The sequence below is a fragment of the Dasypus novemcinctus genome, chromosome 6 (assembly GCF_030445035.2).
Source record: "Dasypus novemcinctus isolate mDasNov1 chromosome 6, mDasNov1.1.hap2, whole genome shotgun sequence".
Taxonomy (NCBI): domain Eukaryota; kingdom Metazoa; phylum Chordata; class Mammalia; order Cingulata; family Dasypodidae; genus Dasypus; species Dasypus novemcinctus.
Genome location: NC_080678.1, coordinates 375,424 through 399,464, shown reverse-complemented (window position 1 = coordinate 399,464; position 24,041 = coordinate 375,424). Strand labels below are relative to the sequence as shown.

At 38.1% G+C, this 24,041-nt stretch overlaps 1 protein-coding gene across 1 annotated transcript in view; it reads right to left on the bottom strand.

The window, feature by feature from the left end:
* Positions 1 to 24,041, bottom strand: part of LOC101413974 (uncharacterized) — a 37,336-nt gene that overhangs the window by 7,623 nt on the left and 5,672 nt on the right. Inside the window, exons 2-3 of the mRNA XM_071215597.1 lie at positions 15,703 to 15,772; positions 14,911 to 15,447 (exon numbers count right to left, since the gene is read on the bottom strand). Of these exons, the coding sequence (XP_071071698.1) occupies positions 14,911 to 15,447; positions 15,703 to 15,772 (607 nt within the window). The remainder of the gene's footprint in view (positions 1 to 14,910; positions 15,448 to 15,702; positions 15,773 to 24,041) is intronic.

Genomic DNA, 24,041 nt, shown 5'->3' with positions numbered 1-24,041 from the left:
AAGGCCTGGGTAAGAGTGTAAGGGCTTTTTCTTCTTTTTTTAAATTTTTTTATTTTTTTTATTTTTTCAAGGGCTTTTTCTGACCTGGATTTGGATTATTCTGCCATATGTATTTGTCAAAACTCCATCAATGTTCATATAAGTTTTGTGTATTTTACTCAGGGTAAAGTAAATCTTATATTATAAAATTCTGCCAACATACATGGAGCTCTAGTTAATGACAAACGTGGAATATTTACCATGAGTGATAATAATGCCAGCAATTTACTTTAAAATGGATCAAAATTAAGATGTAGAGAGGTGGTTTTAGCTCAGTGGTTGAGCACTTGCTTCCCAGGCACAAGGTTCTAGGTTTAATACCTGGTACCTCCTAAAAAATCAGAAAAGTCACCAAAGTTAAGATGGATAGATGGAGGACAGATGGATGGATGGGTAGATGGATGCATGGATTGATGCATGGATGGATGGATACATGGATGGATGGATGAATTGGAAGGGATGTGATAAGTCAACATTAATTAAATGTTAATTAATTAACAGTGCTGTCTGCTTGAAAATTTTCATAATAAAATATTAAGAACCCTTAGTGAAACCAAACTGGCACAAGCCAGTGACAGTACTTTTAAAGAGGACTTACAAAAACAATTGTTATTAAATGCCTAAGTGTCTGAACATTTTTAGGCAAAATCCCAGTTGTTTTTAGTTTTCAAACTAACTCAGCAGTGAATTGTAAAATGCAGATATACAGTGGGACAAACACATAGAATGCTTAATTCTCATCATGAAAAAAGGGTTAAATCCTGCCCGAGCTCTCTTTCCAAGGTAAAGGATAAACAAACTGTAGTATGTCATACAAAGGGATTATTTTAATTGATGAAAAGGAACAAACTATGAATACACAAAACAAGATAGATAAATTCCAAAATTATTGTGCTGACTTATGGAATCCAGAGCAAAAAAATATGCATCCCACAGGATTCCATTACATAAAATTCCATACAACTGCAGAACAGTGGTTGAGGGGAAATGCTTGCAATGGGAAGAAGGGATGGAAAGATAGATTACAAGGAGCACAAGAGAACCATAGCTTTCATTCTATATATCCATGAATTACTTGACTTAAATCCTTTATAAAATTTCCAAAAATACATTCAACCTGTGTGAATGAATGCAACACAATAGCAATTAAAATTCTATATTAAAGATTCGATTTATATACATATGTTTACAAAATGGACATGACTGATAGGCAGTGGTTATTATACTGGTATTACTATTATTCCAATAAAAAGTTAGGATAGGATATTGTTAAGCCCAAGATTCTAAAGCCATTGAAACTTTCCATATTCTTTTTCCTCTCTAAATCAGGGCATGTAATATTAGATTTTTGTAGCACATATTAATAGATTTGCTGATAGAGGAATCCTGTACATTATATCATTAAAACTATAAGGATTGTAGCTAGTTTGAAACAGAATTTCCAATAGCCACTAGCTAGAATTCACCTTCATACTGCATAGTAGTCCACTGAAAACAATAGTAACCAAGAAGATTATTATGCAAAAAGAATACAAAATTCCTGGAATGTATGCTCACTGCACACCAAAAAGGAAGCATATTCATAACATAATTAAATATTACAAGGATTTCAGTTGAAATAAATTTACAACTCAATTCTACTAAATAAGCTACAGTGTCCTGCACCTGTCTACAAAATAACCTCAGAGCTCTTAAGCACTTTCATCTTCAGCCATCACAGCTCAGGGGGTAAAGTATGTGCTCTGGAGAAACTTACATTATCTCTGAAAAATCACAGCCAGGAAGAGCTGTTCCTCTTGGTGCAATCTTTAAAGATGCAGAACAAATGCACAAAAAGGAGAAAGGCCACGTTGTCCCTAACTGGCAAAAGCATCCCCAGTCACAGGCATTCTTGTTACATCTTGAGTCTGTATCAGAAGTGGACCACTAGCTAGATGTGATCAGAAAGGACCACAGAAATCTGTGTTTCTGTTAATATGAGAAATCTCAAGGCATTAAAAATAAATAAATACTGCACGATGAAGTTTAAAACACAGAAACAACCATTTGGATAGCCAAATATGAGATAACTTAAATTTTCCTAATGTACAAGACATAGCGAAGACAGAAGAGACACGGAAAACACACATTTCCTTTTCAGGAAAATAGTGATGAGAGAATCTGAACTGCAAAAGAAATCCAAAGTCTGTGAAGAAAGACAGATATTTTCCTTTGTTTAACTTTTAACAGTAAGACATGGGTGATATCAATTCTATTTTTAAACGGGGTGATATTAATGTTCTTACAATCTTACAAGTAATTTTGCACTTGCTGTCTGTTCATCTTCCTTGTTTCTTTAGGAGGCACTGGAAGTGAACCCAGGACCTCCAATGTGGGATGGAAGTGCCTACTCACTTGAGCCACCTCTGTTCACCTTCTCCTTTTAATCATATTCAGATATACATTTCAGTGCTATTAATTGCATTCACAATGTTTGCTACCATGACCACCATACATTACCAAAACATTTCCATTTTTCCAAACAGGATTGCTTTACATTTTAAGTCTCAACTTCCTATTCCCACCCCATCTATGTTTTAGATTCTGATTCAATGAGTTTGCTTATTCTAATTACTTCAAATCAGTGAGATTAAACAATACCTGTCATTTTGTGTCTGCCTTATTTAACTCAACTGGTGTCTGCAAGATTCATCCATGTTGTTGCATGCATCAGGACCTCATTCCTTTTAACAGCTAAATAATATTCCTTTGTATGTCAATACCACATTTTATTTATCCATTCATCAGTTGATGGTCATTGGCTTGCTGCCACCTTTCTGCAATTGTGAATAATGCCTCTAAGAACTTTGGCATGCAAATCTTTTGAGTCCCTTGTTCCTATTCTTTGGGGTATATGCCTAGCAGTGGGACTGCCAAGTCATATGGTAATTCTATACTTAGCTTTCTGAGGAACTGCCAGTCTGTCTTCCACAGTGGCTGCACTATTTTACATTGCCACCAGCAATGAAGGACTGTTCCCAGTTCTATAATTCCTCACTAACATGTCATTTTCTGTTTTTTTTTTTTAAATAGCAGTCATTCTAATGGGTGTGAAATGGTATCCATGGTGATTTTTTAAACAAATAAATTTTGTCAATGTATATTAATAAAGCATACAATTCATCCAAAAGTGTACAATCAATGGTATTTGGTATAATCACATAGTTATGTATTTATCACTTCATTCATCTTTAGAGCATTTTCATTATTTCAAAATAATAAATACCAGACAAATAAGAAAATTATTTACCTCTCAATTTCTCTATGCCCCTGCTGCATAGAACTATTTCTGACTATTCTTTTATATATATTAATTTATTAAGCACTTTCACTGAAATATATTCACATACCACCTGAGATAGCCAAAGTGTAGTCAATGACTTTTTGTATAATCACAATGTTGTGCACTCATCATCACAAAAAATTTTTTAGAACAATATCATTATTTTAAAAAGAAAAACTCCACATCTCTTAGCAGTCCTTTCCCAGCCTTACATACCCACCAATCTAATTTCATCTTTATAAATTGATTTATATTTACATTATATATAAATGTAATCATACATATGTAGTATTTTGAGTCTGGATTCTTTCACTTGGTTTAATTTTTTTTTGGTCTGATATTAACATCTTGTAGTATTAATGTACATTTCTTCAGTTTTAAAGAAAAATGGTCTTACATGTGCAATTTTATCCATATTCATATTTCACATGTGGTTTTACTATACTATACAGTCCCATGTTCATCATACACTTCTTAACTTTCCTTTTAGCAATATTCATAACCTTAGACTTTCCCTTCAAACCACTTTTGTACCCACAAAATAGTACAGCTAGTAACAAATGTTATGTTGGGCTTTCAACTTTTCTGTTCATTTCCAAAGATTAGCACACATCTTTTTTACAAATTCTGCACAAGTTAACCCTCAGCTTCCCATTCTCTAGCCTCATTCTATTTTCTGGTGATCCATTATCAAGTTACTAACACCATGATATTATACAATATGTTTTCATAGTAGTACATTCATACAGTATTTGTCCTTCTGTGTCTGGCTTGCTTCACTCAACACAGTGTCCTCCAGGTTCATCCATGTTGTCATATGCTTCACAAATTCATTTGTTCTTACAGCTGCAAAACATCCAATGTTTAAATACATCACATTTATTTATGCATTCATCACTTGATGCTTCCATCTTTTGGCAATCATGAATAATGCCGCTATGAACATTGGTGTGCAGATGTCTGTTTGTATCACTGCTTTCATTCCTTCTGGGTATATATCCACGTCTTTTGAGTCTACCATCATCCTGGAAATCTCTCATTGTGGTTTTGATTTGTATTTCCCTGATGGTTAATTACATTATCTTTTCATGTACTCTCTGGACATTCGTACATCTTCATTAGAGAGATGTCTGTTCAAGACTTTTGCCCATTTTAAAATTGTTGCTCTTGTCACTTAATTGTTGAATTAAAGGATTTCTTTATATATTCCAGATACTATTAATAAGCCCTTATTAGATATATGATTTCCAAATATTTTCTCCCATTGAGTAGGTTGTCTTTTCATTTTCATGATGAAGTCCTTTGATCACAAAAGTTTTTAATTTTGAAGAGGTCCCATTTATTTATTTATTTATTTATTTTGTAGCTTGTGTTTTGGGTGTGAAGTCTAAGAAACCAATGCCCAACATGAGTTCCTGAAGATGCTTCATTATGTTTTCTTCTAGGAGCTTGATAGCTCTAGTTCTTTTAATAAGGTCTTCAATCCATTTTGAGTTAAATATTGTATATGGTGTGATATAGGGATACCCCCCTCCAGTTTTGCTAATGAAAATCCAGTTTTCTTAGCACCATTTGTTGGAGACTATTCTTTCCTAATTGAGAGGTCATTCACGTTGTCAAAAATCAGTTTGCTGTTAACATGAGAGTTGATTTCTGAGCTGTCAATTTAACTCCATTGATTTTTATGTCTGTTTTTGTGACAGTATCATGCTGTTTTGATTACTGTGGCCTTATACTTAGTTTTAAGAACAGGAAGTGTGAGTTCTCCAAATTCTTTTTTTTTTTTTTTAAGATGGCTTAACTATTCGGACACCCTTAATCTCCCAGATACATTTGATGATTGACTTTTACAATTCTGCAAAGAAGGTTGTTGGAATTTTTACTGGGTTGCATTGAATTTATATATTTCTTTGGGTAGTACTGATATCATTTTGATATTTAGTCTTCCAAGTCATATGCATGGGATATCCTTCCAATTATTTGGTCTTCTATAATTTCCCTTAGTCATGTTTTGTGGTTTTCTGTGTACAAGTCCTATACACATCCTTGGTTAACTTTTGTGAAGACAAACTTAATAATTAGGAAAAAAAAGGAAAAGAGGAAGTAATGGAAGAAATTGCTTTGCCACTATACATACAGGGCAACACTTATGGAAGTGATAAAAGACAAAACATAAAAAACAAAGCTTTTTCATTTTTAATTTTTGATACCCCAATATATTTTTACTTTAATTTGTATAAATTAGTATGTATTCTACATCTAACCTTTAAACTCATCACTATATTCTATTTTAATATTAATGGAACCTGGCAATATATTAGGTTTCATTTTTGAAGAAGTTTTGGACCACAGAGAGGTTCAACTATGGCAGGGGAGGAATACTGATGTGGGATGTTATTGATAGGGGGCACATGGTTGGGAGGGAGTTCCCCAGGGCATGTTTACAGGGTCCATAAAAATGTTTGGATATTTTCATAATGGTTACAGTTAAAAACAACTGAGGAAGTGCTGAGTTCCTAGCCAGGGGAGCTCTATCACATTCCCCAATGGAACAGCAACAATCCCCCAAGTGTAATGGCTAAGACCAATAAAGAAGGACGGTCCAATAATGAGCCCTTGATACTAATGACTATGCTTGTGAGCCTGTGCACCTGAAATATGAAGTAGGCCTAGAGCTGCAGGGTGCCTAAGAATTACCTCCTGAGAGCCTCCACATTGCTGGAATGTGGCCACTCTCAAAACCAAATTCAGCATTTAACTGCATTACCTTCTCCCCAGCACGGGACATGACTCCTGTGGATGAGCCTCCCTAGTGTCAAGGGATTGCTACTAAGTAACAGCTGATGATGTAACTAGAAAATGACCTTGGATAAAAGGGTCAACTCAGACCAGCAGAATATCTCAGCCTACATGTAATATCAGGTGTTAAATACTCTTTTTGACCTTGAATAAAAGAGGGAAATGGGAAGGACAAATGAGTTTATATGGCTATGAGTCTCCAAAAAAGAGTCAGGAGGTCATCAGAAGGGTTGCTCTTATGCATGTCTTAGCAGGGTCCCAGAGATAGCCAAAGTAGATACAAGCCCAGGTATTGGTTCTTCTGAGGGCTACAGAGACCCACAGGTTCTATGGTCATGGCAGATGGAGTTCAGTGCCCTGTCAGTTGTCCATACTTCAGAGTTTGTGTTCCTGAGTGTGATGGAGTTGGGCTCAGATGTGATCTTTGTTCACAAGCCTCTCCTGCTAGTTTTACCAGACCTGTGGTTGGTGCTGGGGTTTTGTGTATACTCAGGGGGCCTGAATCTCTGGACTGTCCATGTGATAGCCAGGCCCTGTGCCTCAGCAGACCTGCAACTCCTCCTCTGGTTTGGACTTACCCCAGCCATCTAACAGGGAGTTGAAGAAGGTCAACCACCCCACCAGGGAGGCAAAAGTGCCTACAACTGCCAGCAGGAGAATTGCATCCATCATCCATGTGGAATCTAAGCTCCTTTTGATATAGAGGTGGAGTGGACATAACCATCCCAGGGTCCATAGGATGGAGGAATAGAGTATGGATGAGAGTGGACTTACTGATATTCTATTCTAGAACTATTGTGATTAGTAATGGAGGAAAATGTAGCATTGATGTGGAGAAACTGGCTATGGTAGCTGCTGAGTGTAGGGAGAGGGAAGAAGAGATATTATGTGGGGGCATTTTAAGGACTTGGAGTTGTCCTGGGTTGTACTGCAGGGACAGTTGCTGGACACTGTATGTCCTGCCATGGCCCACTGGGTGGACTGGGGGACAGTGTAAACTACAATGTAAACCACTATCCATGTGTGCAGCAGTGCTCCAAAATGTATTCAACAAATGCAATGAATGTGCTACAATGATGAAAGATGTTGATGTGGGAGGAAAGGGGTGAGGGGGGTGGGGGCTATATAGGGAACTCATATTTTTTAATGTAACATTAAAAAATAAATACAAATAAATAAACAAGACTTATCCTTGATATTTGATTCTTTTAGTTGCTATTGAGAATGGAATTTTTTTTCTTGATTTCTTCTTATGCTTATTCATTGCTTGTGTATAGAAACACTATTGATTTTGGGAAATTCATCTTGTACCCTGTGACTTTGCTGATTTTGTTTATTTTCTCTGAGATCTTTGTTGTGTGTTTTTCAGGATGTTCTTTATATAGGATCACAGCATCTTCAAATAAGGCGAGTTTTACTTCTTCCTTTACAATTTGGATGGCTTTTCTTTCTTTTTCTAGCCTAATTACTTTAGCAAAGATTTCCAGTACAGCATTGAATGACAGTGGTGACAGTGTGCATCCTTGTCTTGTTCCTGGTTTTACAGGGAAAGCTTTCACTTTTTTCCATTAAGCAGGATGCTACCTGTGGGCTTTTCATATATGCGCTTTCATGTTTAAAAAGTTCACTTCTATTCCTACTGTTCTAAGTCCTTTTATCAAGACAGTGTGCTATATTTTGTCAAATGCCTTTTCTTCATCAATTGAGATGAGCATGTGTTTTTTTTTCCCCTTTATTCTCTTAATCTGGTGTATTACATTAATTGATTTTCTTATATTGAACCAACCTTTCATATCAGGGATAAATCCCATTTGGTCATGGTGTATAATTCTCCTAATATGCTGTGGGGTGAGGTTTGCTAGCATTTTTTTTTTTTTTGAGGATTTTTACATCTATATTCATAATAGATATTGGCCTCTAGTTTTCTTTTCTTGTGGTATCTTTATCAAGCTTTGGTATAAGGGTAATGTAGGCCTAATAGAATGAGTTATGGTGTGTTCCTTCCTCTTCAATTTTTTGGAAGAGTTTGGACATAATTGGAATCAAGTATTCTTGGAATGTTTGGTAGACATCTCCTGTGAAGCCATTTGATCCTGGACTTTTGTTGGGAGGTAACTTTTGCTTTCTTCTGCTTTTTTTTTCTTTTTTTCCCAGGGATTAAGCCTAGGACCTCATACATGGGAAGCAGGCACTCAACCACTAAGATACACACACTCACATTTTCGGAGTTTTTTTTTTTTTTTATTCTCATGAAATTTATTTCCACTGCTAGTTAATGTCTTCATCATTTATCCTAAGATTTCTCCAGGTTTCTTAGCATTATATAATAATGCCACCTATTTTTTTAATGATTTTTTAAAGATTCATAGATCACACAAAATGTTACATTAAAAAATGTGAAGTTCCCAGGGAAGTTTTTGGATTACTGATTCATTCTCTTTACAAGTAATTGGTTTCTTAATATCTACTATTTTTTTTGAGTCAATGTAGATACTTTATGCATTTCTGAGAATTTGTCCATTTCATCTAGCTTATCTAATTTATTGGCATACAGTTTTTGATAGTATCCTTGTACAGTCCCTTTTATTTCAGTTGGGTCAGTAGCAATGTCTCCCTTTTCACTTGCAATTTTCATTTATATCCTCTTTCTTTTCTTTGTCATCTAGCTAAAAGTTTGTCAATTTTATTGATCTTTTCAAAGAACCAACTTGTGATTTTGTTGATTCCCTCTTCTTTTTTCTCTTTCATATATCTCCACTGTAATCTTTGTTATTTCATTCCTTCTGCTCACTTTAGGGTTAGTTCTTCCAGTTTTGAGGTTAGGTCTTTGCGATGGTTAGGGTAATTTTGGTCAAGCAAGCACTGGGCTAATTTAATACAAGGACATTTATGAGCTTTAGTCATCAGTGAGTTTACTGTATAGATGGCTGATTACATCTTCGATCAACCAGCGAGACTGCCATCAGCAATGAGAAACAATTTATCTAATCAGTTAAAAGGGGAAGTGATTTCAACATTCAGAGAGAATTTTCCAGCTCGTCTTTGGACAGCCAACCTCTCCCAGAAACTCATCAAAGACCTTCATTGGACTTTCATCAGAGTCCCTGGTTTGCAGCCTGCCTGTGGAACCTGGACTTGTGCATCCCCACAGTCATGTGAGAGACTCTTACAAAATCTCATACTATTTACAGATACCTCCTGTTGATTCTGTTCCCTAGAGAACTCTAATACAGTCTCTGATTTAAATTCTTTCTTCTTTCTTAATGCACGCACTTAGAGATATAATTTCATCTCAGTAATGACTTTGCTGTGCCCTATAAGTTTTGGTATGTTGTATTATCATTTTCATTTGCCTTAAGATATATCTTAATTTCACTTCTGATTTCCTCATTAATCCACTGATTTAAGAGTATGTTCTTTAATTACCACACATTTGTGAATTTTCCATTTCTACCTCTGTTACTGATTCCTAGCTTCACTCCATTGTGGTCAGAGCATATACATTATATGATTTCAATATTTTTAATTTATTGAGACTTGTTTTGTGACCCAACATATGCTATATCTTGGAAATGATCCATGTACACATGAGAAGAATGTATATTTTTTTATTGGGTGTTCTATATATGTCTGTAAGTTCTAGTTGGTTTAGTGTAGCATTCAAGCCCTGTACTTCCTTATTGATCTTCTGACTAGATGTTTTACTCATTATTGAAAGTGGTGTGTTAAAATCTCCTACTATTAATGTAGAACTGTCAATTTCTCCCTTTAGATCTTTCAGTATTAGATTCATATATTTGGGTTCTGCTGTTAGCTGAATACATAATTGTTACATCTTCCTGTTGAATTGTCCCTTTCATTAGTATATAATGACCATCTTTTTCCCTCATAACTGTTCTGACTCAAAGTCTATTTTACCCAATATTAGTATATTCCCCACACACACACACACAACTCTCTCTTGTTTACCCTTCTATGGTATATTTTTTCCATCCTTTCACCCTCAACCTACTTATAACTTTGAATTTAAGGTGAGTCTCTTACAGACAGCACATAATTGGGTCATGCTTTTTTTATCCATTTTGCCAGTTTTTGTCTTTTGACTGGAGAGTTAAATCCATTTACATTTATTTTTTTCCAGATGTCCTTTTTTTGTCTTTATTTTTTTAATATTACATTAAAAAAATATTAGGCCCCCAAATACCCCCCACCCCCTTCACCCCACTCCTCCCCTCATAGCAACAATCTCCTCCATTATCATGAGACATTCATTGGATTTGGTGAATCCATCTCAGAGCACCACTGCACCTCATAGTCAATGGTCCACATCATAGCCCACAGTCTCCCACGTTCCATCCAGTGGGCCATGGGAGGACATACAATGTCTGGTAACTGTCCCTGCAGCATCACCCAGGACAACTTCAAGTCCCAAAAATGCCTCCACATCTCATCTCTTCCTCCCATTCGCTACACCCAGCAGCCACCATGGCCACTTTCTCCACACCAGTGCCACATTTTCTTCGATTACTAATCACAATAGTTCATGAATAGAATATCAGTAAGTCCACTCTAATCCATATTCTATTCCTCCATCCTGTGGACCTTGGAATGGTTGTGTCCACTCTACATCTATATAAAGAGGGAGCTTAGATTCCACATGGATGCTGGATGCAATCCTCCTGCTTTCAGTTGTAGGCACTCTTGACTCCATGGTGTGGTGGTTGACCTTCTTCACCTCCATGTTAGCTGAGTGGGGTAATTCTAACAAACCAGAGTGTAGGATATGAAGTCTGTTGAGGCTCAGGGCCTGGCTATCATGTGGTCAGTCCAGAGATTCAGATCCCCTGGGTATATATTAAACCCAGCACCAAGTACAGTTCTGGTAAAAGTAACAGGAGAGGCTTGTGAACAAAGATCTCATCTGAGTCCAGCTCCATCACACAGAAACACCAACTCCAAAGAAGGGCCAACTGACATGGCAGTGAACTCCACCTGCCATGACCATAAAACCTGTGGGTCTCTGTAACCCTCAGAAGAACCAATACCCAGGGTTGTATCTACTTTACTTGTCTCTGGGACTCTGCTGAGGTGTGCATAAGGGCAACCCCTCTGATAACCTCCCAGCTCTTTTTGGAGACTCATAGCCATATAAACTCATTTGTCCTTTCCATTTCCCCCTTGATTCAGGTTAAAAAGCATTTTTAACTCCTGGTATTATATGTAGACTGAGATATTCTGCTGGTCCAAGTTGACCCTTTTATTCAAGGTCATTTTCTAGTTACATCATCAGCTGGTACTTGGTAGTGATCCCTTGGCACCAGGGAGGCTTATCCCCAGGAGTTGTGTCCCAGGCTGGGGGGAAGGCAACACATTTACATGCTGAGTTTGGCTTCAAGACTGTCTACATTTGAGCAACATGGAGGCTCTCAGGAGGTAACTCTTAGGCATCCTGCTATAGGACTTTCTTCTGCCATTTTGCTATTTAACCTCCATAAGTCTTATATTGTATTGTCTCTCACTTCTGTTAATACCTACTGTGGTAGTTTGAGGCTATTTATGAATTCCAAAAAGGGAGAATATATTTGTAGTCTGGTCTGTTCCTCTGGGTGTGATATCTTTTGATTATATTAGATTCACTTAAAATGTCTTTGATTAAATTAAGTTTAGGGCTTTGATTTGACCACCTCAGTAGAGTAATAATTCAGTTTCAGTTCCTTTCCTCCTGATGGGCTATATAAATGGGCACTCACTCAAGAAAATACACAGAAGATACACAGAAGAAGAAAGAAAAAACTTTGTTGGTTTTGATCCTGGGGCCCTGAATAGAGCAGAGGCATTCACCTGACAGTTTGCAGCTGAAGAGCCCAGGGCCCTGAGCAGCTGAGAAGGCCCAGAAAGAAACAAACTCTCCAGCCTACAGCTGAGGTTGGGAAGAAGCTGGGCCCATGGAACTTTAAGAGGAAGAGGAAGACTGAACCCTCAAGAGATCAACAATCAACATGCTTCAACCTGGCAACAGTCTTTGGAGACAAAGTACCTTGAATTGGACTCTTTAGGGCCTTGTAATTGTAAGCTTTTACCCCAAATAAACACCCTTTATAAAATCCAAAAGATTTCTTTTACTTTGCATCAGCACCCCTTTGGGTGTGAGATATTTGTTACAATTTATGAAAGAATATTATCAAAATCTTACTACTAACTGTAGTTCTATCTTAAATTTGGTGTATTTGCCCTGCCAACCTACCCTATTATTATATTTTAAATATACTTTTATGACAGAAGTTTTAAACTTACAAAACAATCATGCACATGTGCAGAATTTTCAAACAATACCCCTCCATCAATATACCACACTGTGGTGGAACATTTGTTACAGATTTTGAGATATTATCATCAGATTATTACCAGGTCCACAATGTACATTTTTGGCCACTTTTTCCATACTCCCCCATTATCAACTCAGTACAACTTTGACATAGATTAACGAACATTATATTATTATTCTTAACAACAGATCAGAGATCACTGCAGTTGTACCTTTTCCATGCTTCTTCACATTCCCACCACCCTACAATAGTGATGTACATCTGCTCTAGCTCACAAATACCTCCTTGCATCTGTACCATCACCCACAATTCTCATCCACTTCTGTTTACTGTGCTATTCAGTCCCTAGATTATTCTCTAACTTTCTATCAACAGTCATTTACATCCCTAGATCACCATTTTCAGGCATATTCCCCATTTATAAACCAGCTGTTAATCACTATAATGTGTTACCATCAACTGTCCATTTTAAACCTTTACAGTAAAGTTAATTAAAACTTCTACATATATTAAACATCAGTAGCCCATCTCAGTCCTCCTATCTTCTGTAAGAATCCACCACCTGACACCAAGTCTTTATGATATTTTCCTACATTTTCTTCTAGAAGCTTTATGGTTCTTGCTTTTGTATTTAGGTTTCTGATCCAATTTGAGTTAAAATTTTTTGATAAGGTGTGAGATAGGGGTCCTCTTTCCTTCTTTTGGATTTGGATATCCAGTTCTCTCAGCACCATTTGTTGAATGTATGTTCTGCCCAAGCTGGGTGGATTTGACAGGCTAGTTAAAAACCAACCAACCAACAAACAAACAAAAACCCCACCGCTGTTGTGATCACATAAGTATATCCAATGGACATCAAGATTAGATACAATCTGGGTATTTCTCAGATTAATATCCATTTTGTATTCATTCAATACTAACACAAAATATCAAAGGAAGTAACACCTTATACTGAAATCGAGGATATATTGGTGCAAATATATTACAAATTTTTATGCAACTTCTCAGTGCAGGAAGATAATTTCAAACAAATGGATAAAGTAAATAAAGACTTTCAAGAAAATCCTGGCAGTTTGTAAAGCTGCATGCTTATTCTGCCTATTCCCTTGCTTTCAACAATAAAAGTCATTTTAGAAATATATTCGATTAATGTAAAACTTGAGCGCTCAGGATGAATATAGTTTCCAAATGTGAAAAACAAAAAAGAAAAGATATGGAAAGGGAGAAATCACTGGATGAAAGCTATCAATGTTATAGGAAATAGGCATATCAAAAAATAAGGAAATTATAAACATAATATATGTTATATATAACATAATGTATGTTATAAACTATAAACATAAAGGTAAACATAATTTACCTTTGAGGTGGAGGTAAAAAATTGGAGTAAATGCCTTCTGCATTAAATTTTTGAGAGAACATTTATTTTCAATGAATGCATGTGACTTCCATCCACTGCTGTAGCTCTTATATATTCTGATTAATACTGTAGAAATTTCATTTTAACTGGTTTTAAGCAACATGTAGTATCAATAATTGGTAGTAAAAAAAAAAATAGTACCAAGCTCTGATTTTCTAAAACGGATTCATGTAATATTAACAGTGCAATTTATCCCAAATTGGAAGTAGGCTTGATAACTTTTCTTAAAAACAATAAAGGTCCAGAGGGTCTTGTGACAGATGTTCCAGTAAGATGAAAATAATTAAAAACGATTTTGGATGGTTAAGCATGGCAATTTGCTCAACTGAAAATGAGATAAGGTAAGAAATATATATTTTTAAAATATTACTGATAAGTATGCTTACGTTCAAGCCAGAAAGATTGCATTATAATAGAATCTGTTTTAGGAATAAGTTAAATATTTAAACTTAAAACAATGTTGTGGGTTTGAGAACCTACTCTTTACTCTTCTAGTATTTTCCTACTTAAAAACTACTCGGGAAAAAAACACAACATTAAAACAGTGCACTAAAAGCCTGTATACAGAGCGGCATCCTCCCCTTCCCTGGGGTCGAAGAAGTCTCGTGTCCCCGACTCATTCCCTGGAAGGTCCCATCATGTTGGGGTTCAGTTCCCGCTGGTTTCCCTTTCTGTGAATTTGTGTCTTGACTTTTCCCCAGAAACAATCCCGAACAAGTAAAAAGACGGCAGCGTCCATGATTCTGAGGCGCAAGCCCCTCGATCACGTACGTTTTTAATAAAATTAGTCCTGTAAATTATTTTTAAAAATTGAACCGTAAAAGTTGGAAACGGTCCAAAGGCGGAAGGTTCTGTGATCACTGTTTAAGTAAAGTGTTTCAAGAGGAGCCACAGGAAAGCTCCCTCAGCCCTCCGGGCCTGAAGAAGCGACTTTTGGACCCACCATCCACGCGCGCCAAGCTGGTCCCAGAGGCCCGCGGCGCCTCCACAGCGGCGGAACCCACCTGTGGACGCGGCGCCTCCACAGCGGCGGAACCCGCCCGAGGCCGCGGCGCCTCCACAGCGGCGGAACCCGCCCGTGGACGCGGCGCCTCCACAGCGGCGGAACCCGCCCGAGGACGCGGCGCCTCCACAGCGGCGGAACCCGCCCGAGGACGCGGCGCCTCCACAGCGGCGGAACCCGCCCGTGGACGCGGCGCCTCCACAGCGGCGGAACCCGCCCGAGGCCGCGGCGCCTCCACAGCGGCGGAACCCGCCCGAGGCCGCGGCGCCTCCACAGCGGCGGAACCCGCCCGTGGACGCGGCGCCTCCACAGCGGCGGAACCCACCTGTGGACGCGGCGCCTGCGCGCAGCGATGACTCCGCCTCCCTGTGCAGCGCCAGCTGCCTGAACTGGCGAGCGCGGGCGCCCTCCGCCGCTGCGCCCCCTCGCGGCCGTCCTGGGAATCGCTCAAATTCTCGATTCTCAACGCCTGGGTCTCTGCCCTTAGCGCTGCAGATGCCCTGTTCAGGGCAAACCTGCTCGCTGCGCCGCCCCTGGCCTGTGAACAGGACTGGGAAAACAAGGAAATCCGCATGCATTCTAATCATTAAAAAAAAAAAAAAAACCTTTTGGCAGGATGGAATGCCAGAATAGATTTCAGATTTCCACAGAAAAGAAGTGCTGTCACCAAAAGCCATGAGACCAAGCGACCTGCTTCTGCCATCAGATTCTTCATCAGATCTACAACCTCTTCGACACAGAGGACTTCAGTACAGCTTGGGATTCGACCGTCCTGGATAAATTACTCTCCAACCTTGATTGCAATCAGGAACCTCCAGCAGTGAAGATGAAAATAGAAAATCTGACTGGTCCCGATTTGGCAACTGTTTATCCAAGGAATGTCATGGAGGGATTCATTCTCTATCTGAAAGCAAAGTGTTGTAGAATTTGAGAGAGGTTCACTTATTTGTGTATAGAGAGGCCAGGACTCAGGAATGATTTTGAGAAGGAAAAATGGTTTATTGATGGCCGGCCAGACTCGGGAGCTTTCTGTTTGAATCCCGAGCCCGGAACAAGATTTTCAAATGTCTTTTATACAGAGAGGTCCCTTTGTTTCAGTTCTCAATAGGCTTAAATTAGCACATATATCTTCCACATCTTAGGTATGCTTTTAGCATGGACTCCAGACATTCTAGATAAACTTTTAACATATTTTCTTTGTATTTCCCCTAAATACTTGAAGTTTATAGACCTTGCATTGTTTAACTGTTTCCTGGGACTGGAGTCGTTGCCATGGTCACTAAGGGCAGGACTGCAGCCTCTTACCTTTCTACACCCACAAGTCAAACAGCTCAGGTTATCTCTGAAGAGACAAAGAGCCTCCCACCCATAGCCCACATCATTTCCCCCTTTTGCCAAAGTTTAACTTGCTAAGCTTTGGCATATTTATTGTTGGAGCTATGAGGTGGATGGCTGTTTGTTGTTTTGATTATTTATCAGTCTTTAGTGCAGCATCCAGGACTGTTTTTTAAAAAATTTAGAAGTTTTCATTCTGGACAGCAGAATACTGGGGCGGGGACCTCCTGCAGTCATCCTGCGGCCACCGGCACTCACGTGGATTTCCAGTGAGGTTCCAGATCCATCTATTAATTTTATTTTACCCTTGAAGAGTTTACACCTTTAATTTAAAAGGGCTGCTGAAGGGAGACGATCTCTTTTCTGTAACTGCTTCCTGCTGGCCATGGGCTGTAGTCATTGCCTAATAAGGTGTAAAACTCTTATTAATTTATTTTAACTGGAGGAAGATGGATCTGGCATTCTGTACAAAGTTGGATGAAGTTTTCATATGGTTAATGAGATGTTCACTCTGAAAGAAACAAACTTAATTAAAAATTTGGAATACCCATTTTTAATAGAGGACATTGGATTACAGAGGTAGACAAGGTTAGGTGCCTATAAAGATGGCATTCCTTCTTAAAAGCTGGTGGGAACAGCATATATATTCTTTTTTAAGTTATTCATCTTTAGAGAGAAATTGTAACAGACACTTAGCTTTGTCTGAAGACACATTCCAAGCTGTTCAATGATTGGCATTCATTCGCTCTGTCAGATGCTCTTGGTCAACTGGCACTCCTTGGGCAACTGGCTTCATTCAGGATTAGAACACTAAGTTGGAAATTCTCTTAGTTTTCTCCTGTGGGAGTGATCAGAACTACAAAATAAAGGTTTTTTACACCTTGGTTTTAATTGTACAATTTCTAGCAATTTTGACTTGTTCAATAGGTGACTCACCATCATCAAGCATGCCTCACCTTTGCTACACAGCAGAGTACAGTAGAATATAGTAAGTTGACTGAGACTGGCTGAGACTGCCACCTTATTCTATAGACATGTTTATTAACTGTTTAGAAAATGAATTTACCAGGAATTTAACATGTCTAATATACTTCTGCACTTGATCCAAAATAGAAAAGATAATGTTATAATTATTAGGCATATATTTAGTACAGGATAAAAGTACAGCACTTAATATTAACTAATGTATTACTTAATGCATAAGGATTCAGAGTTGCAATTATTAGTTTTGCGTTTCAGGTTTGTAATCCTTTACATGTTATCTCTCCATGAGAGCAGGCCATAATGCCAATTGTGTTTAAGTTTCACTTATAGTATCCTGATATCATGGCTCCACTTAGCATGTTCTTCAACGCAGGGAGCAAGTCGCAGCATCCTTAATCTTAGAGAGATATTCCAGTATTCTACTAGCCTGATGCATAGTGCTCTCTGGCACTATGAAACATTGCCAGTCTGGAGGCGATATCCATTGTACACTTGGCTGTACTGAGTCATTATTGGCTTCTGCAGGAGCTTGAAACTGCAATGTAGTTTCCATCAACTTCAGGAGCAGAACCAGAGGCTGATATAGCAAATATTTTTAATTGAGGGGTCAGTGACCAGCCTAGCCAATAACTCACATGGAGAGGCCACCTGTAATGTATTCAAGGCCTGGTTTGAATGCAAAAGAATTTGACAATGTTAAAGTTTATTCCTTATTTTTATATATATTTTAAACAATTTAATGCAACACATATATCAAATGACTGTTTACTTGCTCAATTTTACTGTGAAGACAACAGTAGGTACTTTACTTTAGTAATAGAGGAAAAAAAATTATTTTTCATTGTTAAAATGAAAACAGAAGATTTCCAATAGAATCCAGATAACTTTTTATTACCATTTACTTAAATATGTACTTTTCAGTGGCCTTCAGACAGGTTCTATTATCAAGAAGTTATTTCTGCTACCAATACCAATCTAAGTTTTAGTTAACAATGACTCTTAATACTAGAACTATTTAAATGTTTTTAGTTTGGAAGATGTTTTACAAACTCTTTATAATTGACTATAACCACATTGACTAGCCACCTCATGTTTAAATAAACTTATTAAATTACAATTACCAACCAAAGATATTTACTCTATTTATTTAAGAGAGCATATTTTATTTTTTTCTTTTAGCCTAATTTCACCAATGTGAACTTATAATTTTATTACTCTAAAGATTTCATACATATAATGTTAATTTAGTTCATAAATTAACTATGGGAGATTACACTCAAGTTAAATAAAATTGAAACCATTATAGTTTATGCAAGGAATGTTCTCTTTTTCCCTTACAGGAAGCTAAAACTTTTCTTGTTTTGTTATGAAAACGAATAATTTAAAAGCTTACTGACTACTAGGTTTTAAAACACATTACACATTACTTAATTTGTTTAATCATAATTCAGGAAAAATCTCTCCATAGATTGGATACTTCAGAAGTTACAGCTTATCTGAGAAGATCTAACTTTCCCGTGCAAAAGTTTGTGATTTAACTGCTTCCTCTATTACATTCTACTCATTTTAGTTTTTACCTGTTCCCCTTTGTTAAATAAATAGAATTTAGTGCTGAAATAGCACTGACCTAGCTCCCTCTTGGGCAACCTTTCACTGCCCATAGGACTGGCCTAAGCTGGTCTCCTCCACTGCTGTCCAACCTGGGAGTGGGAGACTGAGGCAGCAGGCCACCAGGTTACACCAATTTTTTTTTATGTGAAAACTAACCTAATCTTTGTTTTTTTGTTTGTTTGTTTTTTTTTTTTTTTACATTTTATGGCTGACAAAATGTTTAAACTGGGAAATTACAGGGCAAACTGATTCTTAATTCCCTAGCCTAGTAGATAGGTTTAATCTGCCACACCTAGTCTTGCCTTTAAAGCTCTTGCAAAGAGGAGGCCCTTTCCCAATTGTTTTTATAATCAGATTTCTATATGACTTTTTCATCCTGTTTAGTTTAATTTGGGCTTTAAGAATATTTATTGACATATATAACTGCATATTTAATTTTTAACAATTTGAATAGAGCTCTTTTAAGAATTTTCATTTGTTAATTCGATATTATTATCTTGATGTATGAAGACATACACTGAGCAAATGGGCAGACAAAGAGTTAGAAACAGAAACACAACTCATTGATATTACTTATAATTTGCGTTATTTTATATACTGTTTAGCTTAATTTGGGGTCCAGAAATATATATTACTTATATAACTGCATATTTTTTTTAAGTTTTCTGCAACTTTATTTTTTATTTTTTTAATTCATTTTTTAAAAAAATATTACATTCAAAAAATATGAGATCCCATTCAACCCCACTGCCCCCACCCCTCACTCCCCCCACAGCAACACTCTCTCCCATCATCATGACACATCCATTGCACCTGGTAAGTACCTCTCTGGGCATCACTGCACCCCCTAGTCAATGGTCCACATCATAGCCCACACTCTCCCATGTTCCATCCAGTGGGCCCTGGGGGGATCTACAATGTCCCGTTGTTGTCCGTGAAGCACCACCCAGGACAACTGCAAGTCCCTAAAACGCCTCCCCATCTCATCTATTCCTCCCATTCCCCGCACCCAGCAGCCACCATGGCCACCCTTCCCACACCAATGCCACATTTTCTCTGTGGACATTGGATTGGTTGTGTCCATTGCACATCTGTGTCAAGTGGGGGCTTAGATTCCACATGATTACTGGATGCAATCCTCCTGCTTCCAGTTGTAGGCACTCTAGGCTCCATGGTGTGGTAGTTGACCTTCTTCAACTCCATGTTAGCTGAGTGGGGTAAGTCCAATAAATCAGAGTGTAGGAGCTGAAGTCTGTTGAGGCTCAGGGCCTGGCTATCATATTGTCAGTCCAGAGATTCAATTCCCTTAAATATATCTTAAACCCCAACACCAACTACAGTTCCAGTAAAGTAGCATGAAAGTCTTGTGAAAAGAGATCCCATCTGAGTCCAGTTCCATCACGCAGAAATACCAGCTCCAAAGAAGGGCCATCTGACATGGCAGTGAACCCCATCTGCCATGACCATAGAACCCATGGGTCTCTTTATCCCTCAAAAGAACCAATACCTGGGGTTGTATCTACTTTATCTGTCTCTTAGACTCTGCTCAGTTGTGCATAAGGGCAATCCTTCTGACAACCTCCAGACTCTTTTTTAGAGACTCGTATCCATATAAACTCATTTCTCCTTTCCTTTTCCCTCTTACATTAGGTCAAACAGCATTTTAAAGTCATGTTATTATATGTAGGCAGGTATATTCTGCTGATCTGCATTGAACCTTTAATTCAAGGTCATTTTCTATTTGCATCTTCAGGTGGTATTTGGTAGTGATCCCTCAGTGCCAGGGAGGCTCATCCCCGGGTGTCATGTCCCACACTGGGGGAATGCACTGCATCTACATGCTGAGTTTAGCTTCAAGACTGGCCACATTTGAGTAACATGAACGCTGTCAGGAGAAAACTCCCAGGCACAATGCTGCTCTAGGCCTTGTTCTTATTGCAGGCATATAGGCTCACAAGCATAGTCATTAGTATCAGGAGCCCACTGTTGGACCCTCATTCCTTCCTGGTTCTTACCATTGTGCCTGGGGGACTTCCGCTGCTCCCCTAGGGACCACAACAGAGCGCCCCCGGCCAGGAGCCCAGTACCCACCCAGCTGTTGTTCTTAATTGTTTCCACTATGAGTATATCTAAACATTACCATGCACCCTGGACATATGCCCTGTATAACTCCCTGTCAACCATATATAGCCTGTCAATAACATCCCATACCAGTATTCCTCCACCGCATTTTTGAACCACTCTGTGATCCAAAACTTCCTGTAAAGTGAATCCCAATATAATGTCAGATTCCCTTACTATTAAAATGGAATATAGCGATGAGTTTAAAGGTTAGATCTAGAGTACATATTGATTTGGAAAAATTTCTACATCCTATCTTTTTTCTTTTTTCCTAATTATTGAGCTTCTCTTCACAAGAGTCTTAGATCACAGTAATTCATATATACAATATACAGTACTCCCACACATCCACCAAAAAACCTTTCCCTTCCACAGCGATAATCTTTTAACTTATTCATATCATATTTACTGAAACTGATGTACAGACTCCGAAAAAATAGCTTTCAAACAAGGTGACATCTGTGCTTACAATGTGGTCCATACTTTAGGATATAGAGTTTTCTAAATTTTTTAGTTATCCTATGTTTTACATTATGGTTTACATTATTAGTCTGTTGTCCCCTATATGTTTCTGGTGTAATAGTACATGTTTTATATTCATCCTTGTATACTCTCATGAAGCTTCTCTCTTGCCCCCACATTTATCTTGGTTCCATCCATTCAACATCCATTTTCCCCTCCCATTGGGGCCCACAGTGACAGCCAATCTCCATTTCCCAAGGAGCCACGTCCAGAGATACTTGCAACAGTGTTCAGGGCCTGACTTGTTCAACTGCCCTAATGCCCTGGGAGCCACCCTTTCTCTCGAGAGATACAGTTTTCTCTATTTGATGGCATTAGTCCTCCCCAGGATGTGGTTCCACCCCAACTCTCACTTCTTGGGTCTCTACCCAATTGTACAACCCACCCTGGCAAAATGAGCATTCAGACATTCCCCAGGAGTCCGTCCCGCATCAGACCATCCCCTCCGAGCATCCTAAACAGGTAACTCTCCTAATTATATTTTGATACGGTTTTCTCAGCATTTTACTCTCAACCAACACCTGACACTCTCCTAAGTTCGTATGTTGTCCCTCTCTCCCCCCAATTTTGTGGGCAATATTACCCATCTGCCCATCCCCAGCCCCCCTCAAACCCACAAAGCCACACCCAAAGGCAACCCCTTGCCCCCATTTGTGCTCATACTTACCACCAGCTCATCATAGGTTCCACCCCTGCAGACGTCAGCTCACATCCTTCCTCGACCCCCCAATTTCCTGTAAGCCTATTTTCCAGTCTCTAGCTCTCTGAGGCAGGTTGCTTATGTCATATCATTGAGGTCATGTAGTATTTGTCCTTCAATGCCTGGGTTGCTTCACTCAACATAAGGTTCTCAAGATTCTCCATGTTATCATGTGTGTTTGTAGTGGATTTGTTCTTACAGCTGAGTAGTATTCCATTGTGTGTATATACCACATTTTATTGATCCACTCATCTGTTGATGGGCATTTGGGTTGATTCCAACTTTTGGCAATAGTGAACAATGCTGCTATGAACATTGGTGTACATATATCGGTTTGTGTCCTTGTTTTCAGTTCTGCTGGGTATATACCCAGCAGTGGTATTGCTGGGTCATATGGCAAATCTATGGTTAGTTTTTTGAGAAACGGCCAAACTGTCCTCCAGAATAGTTGGATCCTTCTGCATTCCCACCAGCAGTGGATGAGTGTTCCCATTTCTTCACATCCTCTCCAGCATTTGTATTCGTCTGTTTTTTTTCATAGCTGCCAATCTTATGGGAGTAAGATGATATCTCATTGTGGTTTTGATTTGCATTTCCCTGATAGCTAGAGATTTGGAGCATTTCTTCATGTGCTTTTTAGCCATTTGTATTTCTTCTTTGGAGAAGTGCCTGTTTAAATCTTTTTCCCATTTTTTAAATGGGTTGTTTATCTTTTTATTTTCAAGATATATGAGTTCTTTATATATACAAGTTATAAGTCTCTTATCATATATATGGTTTCCAAATATTTTCTCACATTGTGTGGGTTCCCTTTTTACTTTCTTGACAAACTCCTTTGAGGTGCAGAAGGCTTTAATTTTGAGAAAGTCCCATTTACCTATTTGTTCTTTTGCTGCTTCTGCTTTTGGTGTGATATTCATGAAGCCATTTCCTATTACAAGGTCTTGTAGATGTTTCCCTACACTGCTTTCCAAGATCTTTATGGTCTTGGCTCTTATATTTAGGTCTTTGATCCATCTTGAGTTGATCTTTGTATAAGGTGTGAGATGGTAATCCTCTTTCATTCTTCTACATATGGCTATCCAGTTCTCCAGGCACCATTTATTGAATAGGCCATTCTCTCCCAGTTGAGAGAGTTTGGTGGCTTTATTGAATATTATATGGCTATATATATGAGGTTCTGTATCAGAACTTTCAATTCGATTCCATTGGTCTGTGTGTCTCTCCTTATGCCAATACCATGCTGTTTTCACTACTGAAGCTTTGTAGTATGTTTTGAAGTCAGGTAGTGTGATTCCTCCAATTTCATTTTTCTTTTTCAATATGTATTTGGCTATTCGGGGCCTCTTTCCTTTCCAAGTAAATTTCATGGTTAGTGTTTCTAGTTCCTTAAAGAAGGCTGTGTTGATTTTTATTGGGAATGCATTGAATGTGTAGATCAGTTTTGGTAGGATAGATATCTTAATAATATTCAGTCTTCCTATCCATGAACAAGGAATATTCTTCCATTTATTTAGGTCTTTTTTGATTTCCTTGACAGTCCTGTATAGTTCTTGGTGTATAAGTTTTTTGCTTCTTTAGTTAAATTTATTCCTAAGTATTTGATTTTTTTAATTTACTATTGTGAATGGTATTTGTTTCTTGATTTCCTCCTGATCTTGCTCATTATTGTAGTACAGAAATACTACTTGTTTTTGCGCAGTGATCTTATAACCTGCGACTTTACTAAACTCATTTATGAGTTCTAGAAGCTTTGTTGTAGATCTCTCAGGGTTTTCTATGTATAGGATCATGTCATCTGCAAATAATGAAATTTTGACTTCTCCTTTCCAATTTGAATGCCTTTTATATCTGGTTCT